At 36.3% G+C, this 12,626-nt stretch overlaps 1 protein-coding gene across 1 annotated transcript in view; it reads right to left on the reverse strand.

Annotated features, from left to right (window-relative positions):
- LOC127854717 (uncharacterized) overlaps window positions 1–12,626 on the reverse strand; it is a 150,782-nt gene that overhangs the window by 70,125 nt on the left and 68,031 nt on the right. The window contains exons 21-23 of the mRNA XM_052389775.1: window positions 10,278–10,583; window positions 9,104–9,298; window positions 6,084–6,176 (exon numbers count right to left, since the gene is read on the reverse strand). Of these exons, the coding sequence (XP_052245735.1) occupies window positions 6,084–6,176; window positions 9,104–9,298; window positions 10,278–10,583 (594 nt within the window). The remainder of the gene's footprint in view (window positions 1–6,083; window positions 6,177–9,103; window positions 9,299–10,277; window positions 10,584–12,626) is intronic.

Genomic DNA, 12,626 nt, shown 5'->3' on the forward strand with positions numbered 1-12,626 from the left:
CATGATCCTAGGCGTAAGCATTCTTGAGTTACTATCCGGAAACCATCTGATAGACGGACCGACCGACCGACGGACGTACCGACTGACATGTGCAAAACAATATACCCCCTCTTTCTCGAAGGGGGGGGGGGGGGGGGGGGGCATAAAAAATACATATTTTATGAACTTAAATGTATGACAATTTAAACACTCTTTGACCTTGTCAAATTACTTGGCAGTTTATGTGCATCTTCTTGAACTCAATATTTTACTGTAGAAATAATTCCTAGAAATAATTCCTTGAATACTGTCACTGAAAGTGCAGAAGGAAGCTACAAAGTGCATATGGCAGCTACAGAAGTCAGGATGCAGCTGGTATTCCCTGGGTAATCCTAGACAACTGATCAGTGTGTGTTATAGGCACTCATTGGAATTAAAATGTAACTCCAGGGTTAACAATCATGCATAATCATATTTTGTACTTATGATCAAAAGCTATTGTGATCATGTAATGTACATAAATTTAGTACATGTGTCAAGAAACAAAAATGCGTAATGTTTATGAGGAAGGATCAATGTTTTTTGGTCATGGAAACTCTACATGGACGACTACACCATGAGCTTGTTGTGTTCTGTCTTAATCACAGGGAAAAGTTAACAAGAAATCGTTAATATACATTGTTAAATAATTTCATACACACTTAATTCTGACCATCCACTTTTAATAATCTAGCTTTAGCCTAGAAGATATTGGAAAGTTAAGAGATACATAGAAATAAGTGCTAATAAAATCTTAAAGAGCAAATCATCAACAAATTGCTTACCAATGGTCTCTAAAATTCAATTCACACTTAAAAATTAAAAGAACCCTGATTGTAAAGGTTCACAGTACAACATTGTATCAAGGACATGTGGAAAACATGGAACATTCAAGAGCAGGCCATAGAAATTAACTAGACTAGCTTTGAAATAGAAACACATGAAAGTACAAAATAAATGTCAGTAGCCCATATTGGTAGCCCTGGCCCCATATTCACCAACACATTCTTAGACTTAAGAATTAAGAACAGACTTGGAACAATGAAAACTATTGCTTGGCATTGGAATATATACAGGCTGTAAATTTGCTTTAAAATTGTCCTAAATGGCTGGTTCTAAATGAAGAAGTCTTATAATAATTTTATATAATATTACAAAGTATTATACTATTAGAACAAAAGTTGTAGAATTGTTGGGTGAAATGGATCTTGGATGCAGAAAAAGACTGCTTGCCTAAGAAGCAGAGAGTTTTTGTACGGCCCCCACCCATTCATCCATTTCTCACAGGAATGCAACAAAACAGGTCTAGTTATTGTAAATCTGCTTCCCATTTTGCCCTACATAACTTTAGTCCCATCCCCAACTGCATCATATAAATGATCATCATATATGTAAGCACACAGTATTCTTGCAGCAGTTGCCTGTTAGGTTAACCCATTAATGTCTAGTGGACTCTCCCATCCTTCTAAAGTGGATCAATTTATTTCCAAAATTAGGGATGTCTAGTATATTTATTTCTTATTTAGAATATTTACAGAAATTCCTTTAAGTATCATCAAATTACAAATTTCAAAATATCTATGTGTTGCAATAATTGGTAACATTATCAATTGATCTTAGTTTCCAGCTCCTGTCATATTTTCTGAGCACTACTGTGATAATTAGGTTGATCTCTTTTGAACGGTGATATATATTTTTTATTTCATTCAATAATTATTTTACTATGAACATAGTTATGTTTAAGGTCAACATAGTTATGTTTAATGTCTGCCTCTTTTTGCCATGCCACCAATAATAAGGACCACAATAAGGGCTTGCTCTTTTTTGTGTTATCCTTGGTTTGGTGAGCATGTCATAGTTTATTGTACATGATATAGTTTTTAATAATTGCTTATTATTTTATTCTATGTTATGTTGTGAACTGTGTATATGCTTCCTATGCCGAAATAAATCTATCTATCTAACAGCGCCGACCCTGATGAGACGATGCATCATGCGGCGTCTCATCTGGGTCTACGCTGTTTGCCAAGGCCTTTTTTCTAGACGCTAGGAATAAATGGGTTAACCCTTTACCACTTAGATACATATTTTGATGCATGTGTAGTCCCTTAGAAAGTTACATTTAATTACATACTTTTCCTATTTAATTAATTGAAGTTTCACAATCTTAATTTTCAACCCCTAGATACTGATGAGCAGCAAACAGCATAAAGCCTGAACAGACTCAAGTTACTCATTTACTCGCAGGCTGTTCTGGTTTTATGCTGGTTGCAAAAGCCATTTTTCACTTTGCTTCTTATTGGGGAACTGTTTAATGGTTAAATGGGCATTTATAATTGTTGTTCAATCTATAAGCATGTAAACAGCCTCCAAAATGTCAAAATTAAATTCATTCTCATAGATGCAGAGAAAGCTGAAAGAAAATATACAAACTAGACGTGACAAAACATTTACAATTACTGGTCGCCTTCAGAAATCAAGGCTAGGTTTTATTGGATGCTGAAATATATTAAAAAACATTGGAGCCACGCAAAAAAAATAAAGGCTAAAAAAATATCATTCCCCACATTTTGTAGTCTTCTGACAGTCTGTTCAGCCAATAAAAGTCGGCTTTAATATTAAACACATTCACAGATTCTGAAATTCAAAGGACAAATTAATCCTCATGGGAGACAACTGCAGACCTTTCTTCTTGCAATGATCAATGGAATGAATATTGCCAATATCACATCACTTAAGATGGTTTAGGTTAAAAAACACTACATTTGTGTTGATGATTTTACAGTTGTTTAATCACAAAAGGCAAAATATTGATTGACAATTGGTTAATTAGGCGTCATTATGCTGATGCCATACCCCATGCAATCATGTTTTAAATGTTCTAATCAATACCATGTTCAGGTCCCGGTCTGAAGAGAGTGCTGCAAAGTGACAGAAATTGTGCTTGTGCAATAGTTTCCCTTTTGATTGAATTTAATTTGGACTGTTTTTGCTTGTATTTTAATTAGCTTAGAACTGAATTTGCCTCCAAGTATGTTTGCCTTTGACGGAATTTTTCTTGAACTGAAATTGCTTGACTGAAAATGCCTTGTACTACTTTTGCCTTGAACTGAATTTGTTTGTAACTTATGTTATTCAAACTAACAAATGAAAGTTAAGCCAATTAACTTCGTTCTCCATTAATACAAGTGATTGCAAATCTATAGAACTATGCGCTTCATTTATACAAATGGTTTTAGAGCTATATAACTATGTTCTTCATATATAAAAATGTTTGTCAAGCTATATACGATGTTCTCTGTAGATACAAATTGTTGTTGAGCTATATAACTATGTTCCTCATAGATACCAATGGTTGATAAGCTATTTTACAAAGATATTCATAGATACAAATGGTTGCCAAGGTATATACTATGTTCTTCATAGATACAAATAGTTGTTAAGCTATACATGTTATGTTTTATGATACTACGCTGCATGGTTTACTAATCTACACAGTTAAGTTACACATAGCAAATACCCTGTTTAATGTATTAGTGTTTATTGGGTTAAAGATATGTTACTTGAAACAAATAAATGTAAACAACTCAAAATTGGATAATTTTTTTTTTGGTTAAACAAAATCTTTTTCTTTTTCATGTCATTCATACAGGAGTAAAACCTGTACACCAGTAAATTAAGATGGCTATTATAACTTGCCTGTTCAGATACAGTGATTTTTGTGAGTGTACAAATACACTTGAATAACTGTCCATAAAATCTCTTAGTCATACGTAATGTTAGAATGTCAATTATATAATAGTTGTGTAACAAGAATGTCCTAGAATTCTACAGTCTGTCCATTTATTTCAAATGGGCTGTTTTGCAAAATGTATGAGCTTTGACAAAAAACAGATAAATTGAATGGTTATATACTTATGCTCAAACAGATCATAAAAGAAATAAACCACAAATCTATTTCATGCAACTGTCTGTTTATTATAACAACAGGAAATGAAAATATTGACAAGGTGCAGATGTATACCTGGTGTATCATGCAGTGAATCATGATCAATATTCTCTTCTGGAATACCTAAATGACACAACATCAACAACACACTTAAAATGCAACAACATGCCAAAACAAAGGTAAGGCATGCTTGGCATGATATCTCTACTGCAGGGGGACACGGGTGAATGGTTCTGATTAGTGTGCTTATGTCATAGGGTATTATGGAATTCTGCAAAGTCTACATGACATATTGCATTAAAGGTTTCTGCATTTAACTGAAGTATCTGACATAGAGAGGTAACGCAGCTACCGCAGTTACACGCTCAATCCCTTCAGATTTAGTGTCAGGTTTCTGATGCAAGACAAACAGGCTATTTTCCACACGGCAAACAGACGTTTTAGCTCTCATGGCACAGAATGCGGTTAGTGTTTTGTTCATTCAGTCAAGCTTAGACTGAAAACCAACATACGTTTTCCGAATGTTCGATACTGAAGCCTTGGACTCCAAGGTCCGGCCCCTTTATCAGTGTACGCCTTGATTTGGAACACGTAGTCCGTGTTTGTCAACAAATTATCAATATCTTTTTGAGTCTGAGTAGCAGTGATATTTAATTCCTCGACGTTTATTGAGTCAACAAAACTGTAAAAGTTAATCTGGTACATGGTTATAAGACCATTGCGCAGTTTTTTAGCGGGCAGGTCCCAGGCAAGGCGTACAGCTGTTTCAGAGAGGCCTACAGCAGAGAAATTCTGGGGGGCACCTTGAGGGACTGAAAAACCATCCACATGAATATACGATTTTGTATCACACAAAGTTTAACCCATTTATGCCTAGTGGAATCTCCCATCCTTCTAAATTGGATCAATTTATTTCCAAAAATAGGGATGTCTAGTATATTTATTTCTATATTCAGAATATTTCGTACAGAAATTCCTATAAGCAAACAGCATAAACCCTGATGAGACACCGCATGATCCTGAGACGCTGCATCATGCAGCGTCTCATCTGGGTCTACGCTGTTTGCCAGGCCTTTTTTCTAGACGCTAGGCATAAATGGGTTAAGTTTAAACCTATTTATTTTAGCTCGATTACATCTTAATCCTATGGCTTATTAAAACATTGAGTCTCTTTCCTGGGTAGAACCAGTAATTCTTGTCTTTTAAGGAGATCTAAAGAACACTCACAAGGTGGGTTATGAACCCATGACCTCCCAGTCATTAGGCAGACACCATATCCACTATGCCATGGTGACCAAACACTATTTCATATGTCAAACCTGGATGAATATGTTTACAACTGACTAATCACAATGGCCAGTTCCTTATGAACTTTAATGCATGAGTTTTGATAAAACTGTTGTCATATGGAAACTTATTTAATCTTTTCACAGTTTAAATGCCAGGAAATGTACACAACGGCAAGTTCTTCATTACAGTATAAGGAAATAAACACAATGGCAATTTCTTGATTACAGATTAATGAAATATACACATTGTCCAATTCTTGAACACATTTTAAGGAAATATACACAAAGGCCATGTCTTGATTACAGTTTTAGGAAATATACACAATTGCCATTTCTTGATTTAATCATCAACCATTAAAATTTAACAAAAAGTTGCGACCCATATTAAGCTTAAAAGACCATGTTCCATATACAGCCAAACTGGCAAATCAACATACATGTATCACAAATGAAGAAGGGCCTTTTGGTTCTTCATGAGAAAACAATACTTCTAAAAATGTTGAAGTAAATTTAAATTAATATGACACGCCCCCAGGGTAAACGGTGCTTAATGCATGTACAGCTAAATGTCATCAGAGTAGCCTGTGCAGTCTGCACTGGCTAATCTGGGACATCACTGTCTGCTTTTATAGTATTTTTTGTTTAAAGGAATTCTTTTCTAAATTTAAATCCAATAAAGATGGAAAATGTCGTCCCTGATTAGCCTGTGTGGACACAGGTGAGATATTAGACACTTCACACACATGCATTAAGCCCTGTTTTCCTTGAGCACATCTCATATGTTTCAACATTTCTGACAACCTAGTTAAGGTGTGTAATGCACATACCTCCATCAGGTGTAACAAGTTCCACTACAGCCCTTTCCCCAAAGTCAACCTCGTTCTTTGCCAGTACACGGAATTCATATGTCTCCCCTTGATCTGAAAGTAGGCGAAACTCGAAACATAAACGATCAATATTTCTACAACATGTACATTTTCATTTATAATTAATTTTGGCAGTCAAAAACTAAGCCATGTTTGCAACAATGGTAATTTAACCCAATACCACTTATCCCATTTATGCCTAGTGGACTCTCCCATCCTGCAAAATTGGATCAATTTATTTCGAAAATTAGGGGTGCCTAGTATATTTATTTCTATATTTAGAATATTTCTTACAGAAATTCCTTTAAGCAAACAGTGTAGACCCAGATGAGACGCCGCATCATGCGGCGTCTCATCTGGGTCTACGATGTTTGCCAAGGCCTTTTTTCTAGACGCTAGGCATAAATGGGTTATATACGTATTTTGACGCATTTGTAGTCCCTTAGAAAGTTACATTTAATTAAGTACCTTTCTTACTAAATTCCAAGTTTTAAAGGCTTCATTTCCAACCCTTAGTGATGAGCAGCAAACAGCATTAAACCTGAACAGATTGCAAGTTACACTCAGGCTGTACTGGTTTTATGCTGGTTGCAAAAGCCATTTTCACTTTGCTTCTTATGGGGGAAAGGGTTAAACTTATCAATTTTTGCTTGATTTCATGGAAACCTGTGTGCAAATACAGACACTCTTGAAGTCTTTGGAGTCCAAGAACCCTTACCAAGTGAGGATCAAAACCGAGACTTCCTTTTTCATTCTCACAGGCCCATAGAACTCTGTTCAAAGAAGTGACTGTTTATTTTACTGTACAAAATTGGTCAAAACTTTATTTCATTGTCACAAACATAAATAGATTGAACAGATTGGAAATCGAGTGATGGCCATTTACATTAATTATTTTTTACTCATTGACAGCGCTAACTTTACCATTCTCATGAATCAAGAATGTTTGCAGAATTATGAAATAAAGAATTTCAGTAGATGCGCAAAATTTTTAACATAAATTTTCCCGCAAGCAAAATCGTTCAGTATTTGAAATTCTGCTTGTTCTTTGATCGTTCAGACTTAGTAATGAATGCGGCTTTAATACTTATAATTGTGCCAAAGAATTTTTATTGATAATTTTGAATCTGCATTCTTATAAAGATACTGCTTTAAGGTGTAAGCAATTATTATATAAATGAGAGTAAATATTCATGGGCTTTATATAATAATTATATAGACCACTTAAATGTACAGATATAAAACTAAACACAAGTGAATGCAATTAGAAAATTAGAAACAAACATACCTGTGATTCTAGCATGACTCAGTTTCTTAATGTTTGAAAAAGAGATTTTTTTCATTCTGATAAAATCATGAAAGACAACATTATAAATTGAAAACAAAATTAGGAACAATTCTCCTTTAAACAAATTCCGATGCTCTATCTCTTTTCAGTTTCAAATGAAAGATATGACATATGTTTTTACGGACATATGTTTTTACGCATTTTTATTTATCTTCATCCCAGACAATGTCGACATAAAAATCTTTCCTGAGCTTCCGCATTAACTGACATCTTTTAACACAGGACTATAAATAACATGCAGGAACAGTTCCCTCCATCAGAATACACTGATAAAACCCAGTGTTAGTTCTCTAAAGTCCGAGATATGATCTCATCACAAGCAATCATTTCATAATGGACTGGCACATTTCCACCCTATCCCTAACACCTGCTGTTCAAGCGGCCTGCTGGGCCTCATCTAAATAAACCCAGCATATCAACCCATCAGCATCTACAGACTGACTTATCTTTAAATTATTTGCTTTATATCTGTACTTCTGATATCATTTCACCAGAAAAATAACTGACAATTTGATTGCATGCCAGAAACCAGAGTGAAGTTTTGAATTTTATCTGTTTGTACAAAGTTTTGAGAAGGGGGTTATATGTTTTAAGTTTGTGGAATATTTTTTTGTTAGCCTGGGCTTATCAGCAGGAAGATTCATTACCATGGTAACCACTCATCATTAATGCTCCTCAGAACTAATTTAAATCTTATCATTAATGCCAATGCACTTTGAATGTTCTTTTTGAAATAGGGGAATGTGAAATAGCATCTTAAATAGAGATTATGTTGAAATGCCTCAGTGCAGCAAAGAAAAAGCATTTTTCAACCACACTGTAAATCCATGAATTTTGGAATTAAAGCCATAGAAATAAATCAGAGTACTAAGGCTTCATGTATGCAATTTTCATGGAAAGTCAAGTAATCAAGACCCACTCATCAATTAGTCATGATAATTCACCTATTCATTTAATCTCATTAAGATTTCTTCTTTTTCCAAGCAGCCCAGTTTGAGTTTAAACAAATAAAATTACACCTTACATTTACAGTGGTTGAACAGACTTAAAAGGAGCCTTTCAAAATATTATTACCACAATAACGTTCTTTTCTGGTAAAATTAAATCTGACTACATTACTTTTTTAAAAACAATAATTTTCAAGTTTATTTACAAATGTATAAACAATTCAAAATATTTGAATTTTATTGGCAATTGGTCAATGTTCATCAATCCTATTGAAATGAATTTTTTTGGAATCATTGATTTTAATTGGGCATATTTGGTTGATCTTAAATTCCCGGAATCTGAATGAGAATGACCAAGTTTGCACAACATTTCATCTCATGGTTAAGCAGACACACGACTAAAAGTGTCCTCCAAACAATATTGGTTTAACCCTTCCCTGCTCTGAAGCAGAGTGAAAATGGCTTTATGCAAACAGCATAAAACCAAAACAGCCTGCCAGTCCCAGTCAGTTCATGTTGTATGCTGTTTGCTGCTGGTCAGTTACCTAGAGTTGGAAATGTACGCTTTAAAACTTGAATCCAGTAAGAAACATCTTATATTAATTGTTAAGGGTCTAAAAACGATTCATAGCGTGTAAAACTGGTAAAAAATTACCAGCAAGCATTAAAAGCCTGCTATTATATACCAATGGGCGGTGTGAAGAATGACTGCTGATGAGCCTTCAGGATGACCTGTGTGTAGATTTCCCCCTTGAGGCCCCAGTAGAGCTTGTACGACTCTATTTTCCCGTTGGGTTCATCCGGTGTCTGCCAGGATACCTGCGCAACCAGCGGGTCCTGCTGAACTAGATCAGCCACAAGGTTGCGCGGCTCGGAGGGCACTACATAACAAACAAAAAATCATTGGTATTCATCGCCCAAGTTTGCCATAGCTTTTGTAGACATAGACATTCAGTGCCTGGTTTTTAGATTTCACAAGTTAGTTTTCATTTTCATAGCCATGTTAACTGTGAGAACCTTAATTCCAGGGTGAGTTTTTTGAGTAAAATTACAGGCTGAAATTTTGCCCATTTCTAATCTCCAGAAGAATATATTTTTCCCAAAATGAATTGCATAAAATTCACAATTAAAGGTTTTATAATAATAATAATTATAAAAATTCTGTAAAGCATCTCTCCCAATACTTTGACAGTCCACACACAAAAAAGCTATGTATTCAAGCAACCTACCTGCCCCCTTCGGGCTAAGTGTTGTCGGAGATTAGCCTGTGCAGACTTAACAGGCTAATCAGTAGACTATACTATAGGCACATTCCTTAAGCCCTATATTCCCAGAGTTAGGCTTGTATAATGAAGTCTATTAGAGAACTGAGGCCCAGAGAGCGCCTCATCTGGTGTTATCTCCAACTGCCCATGCACAAGAGTGGGGTGCATGTCTAGAACTACCGAGTCTGTCTGTGGACAAGCTTGATGCATTCCCGGAGTTAGATTAGGTACAGAGAGCAGAGCTAGGTGTCAAGGTGAGATTTCAGGGAAGGCAAGAAGGGCAGGTAACTGAGGCTCGATTGGTCATTGTTGGCTCAGGTACTACTTAAAGATACTTAAGTATGCCTAGGTGCCCTTAAGTATATTTTCAAGTATTTTCAAGTACCCAAGGGATATTGTCATATATTTAAAGAGTGCTCAGGGTACTTTTATGAAGTACCTGAGCCGCCAACGAACAATTGAATGTCACTGAGAAGCACTGTAAGCAAAAGAGACATGTCAGATAGAGCAGGTTAATTTGCGAGAGAGGGGTGTAAAATGGGGTGGGGCTGGGTGTTATTGTTTTAGTCTCATCATCATTCCAGCAGAAACTTACCTGACTTGTGTGTTTTCACTATGATAGGCGGGGACATGGGGCTATCACCGGCAGCAGTGAAAGCAACTACCCAGATCTTATAGTCCGCCCACGTCTCAAGGTTTTCCAACTGCGCCCTTGTGACGACCCCCACCCTCATAACGTCTGCTTCCACCTCAGTTTTACCGTCCTCATTAATGATATAGAGAACTTTATAGCCGACAATGTTTCCATTCTGCTGATTTGCTGGCGGAGGGCTCCACTCAACAAGTATCGAGTTATGACTCAGTGGCCGGCCGCTAACAGACTGCGGGGGCGCTGTGGGCGCTGTGAGGCGAGACAGCAATACAGATAGGTCACATTCTTGTACAGACCGATGCTTAAGCTTTAGTTTCTTTTCCAAAAAGTTCATGCGGAATGTTTTCTTTTTGAATAGGGTTGCAAAAGAGGAACTTTCTCGGATCACAGATGAATAGGAATTTTGATGATCAGGCGAAGATGATATGAATGAAGGTGATTGATCACTTGACAACATTGAAGTACACTGATACTAAAGAAGTTAAAAAAATAAAAATGATGATACTTAACGCACATGTCATAAGCCCTGTACTCTTTCCTATAGAGAGTACATGTACAAGCAATACGACATTTTTAATGCATACTTTAACATTTTACTTTTTAAAGTTGTTCAGTTCACTGGTTAATAACCAGTTGCAGTAAAAGGTTAACTGGTTAATGTTTTTTGTAACCTGTTCAGTGTTGTATCCCCATTAAAAACACAATTGTTTGTATTTGTCTTTCTTCTCATGACAATTGACTCATTAAAAGGCATGTGATAAACAGGCCCACTTCTGTGGTGAAAACCCCACCCGAATTTATCGTGGACACATGTTGAAAAAACATTGGCGACTGGCAATCAAAAATTATATTTTTCATTCAAGTCAGAAATCCATAAATTACATATCGACCAACTTGGTAATTACAACAAGAGGGCCTGAAAGGCCCAAAGTCGCTCACCTGAGATGACAAGATATTATTGGGACAAATCTTCAGACCAAGTTTCACGAAGATTGGAAAATAAATGTGGCCTCTAGAGTGTTAAAAAAGTTTTACTATAGCCATATAAGGAAAAATGCCTCGCCCCCTGGAAGCCATGTTTTTCAACCAACCGGCATCATTTTTGAACTCGCCCAAGATATTATCGGGATAAATCTTCTGACCAAGTTTCATGAAGATCGGACAGTTAATGTGGCCTCTAGAGTGTTAACTAGATTTTACTATAGCCATATAAGGAAAAATGCCCCGCCCCTTGGAAGCCATTTTTTTCAAGCAAACATAATTATTTTCGAACTCATCCAAGATATCATTGCGACCAATCTTCTGACCAAATTTCATGAAGATTGGACACTAAATGTGGCCTCTAGAGTGTTAACAAGGTTTTACTATAGCCATATACATGTATAGCCATATAAGGAAATATGCCCCGCCCCTTGTGGCCATGTTTTTAAAGCAACCAAACCATTTTCGAACTCATCCAAGATATCATTGGGACAAATCTTCTGACCAAGTTTCATGATGATCGGAAAATAAATGTGGCCTCTAGAGTGTTAACAAGGTTTTACTATAGCCATATAAGGAAATTAGCCCCGCACCCGTGGTGGCCATGTTTTTCAACCAACCAGCATCAGTTTTGAACTCGTCCAAGATATTGTTAGGATGAATCTTCTGACCAAGTTTCATGAAGATCGGACTATAAATGTGGCCACTAGAGTGTTAACAAGTTTTTACTTTAGCCTTATATAGCCATATAAGGAAAAATGCCCCGCCCCTTGGGGGCCATGTTTTTAAAGCAAACGTAACCATTTTCAACTCATCCAAGATATCATTAGGACAAATCTTCTGACCATATTTCATCAAGATTGGACAATAAATGTGGCCTCTATAGAGTGTTAACAAGGTTTTACAATAGCCATATAAGGAAAAATGCCCCGCCCCCTGGCGGCCATGTTTTTCAACCAACTGGCATCATTTTCAAACTCGTCCAAGATATTATTGGGATAAATCTTCTGACCAAGTTTTATGAAGATCAGACAATAAATGTGGCCTCTAGAGTGTTAACAAGATTTTACTATAGCCATATATAGCCATATAAGGAAAATTGCCCCGCCCCTTGGCAGCATGTTTTTCAAGCAAACGTAACCATTTTCAAACTCATCCAAGATATCATTGAAACCAATCTTCTGACCAAATTTCATGAAGATTGGACAATAAATGTGGCCACTAGAGAGATAACAAGGCAAATGTTGACGCCGCACAACGCACAACGGATAAGCTATCACAAAAGCTCACCATGAGCACATTGTGCTCAGG

The sequence above is a fragment of the Dreissena polymorpha genome, chromosome 13 (assembly GCF_020536995.1).
Source record: "Dreissena polymorpha isolate Duluth1 chromosome 13, UMN_Dpol_1.0, whole genome shotgun sequence".
Taxonomy (NCBI): Eukaryota; Metazoa; Mollusca; class Bivalvia; order Myida; family Dreissenidae; genus Dreissena; species Dreissena polymorpha.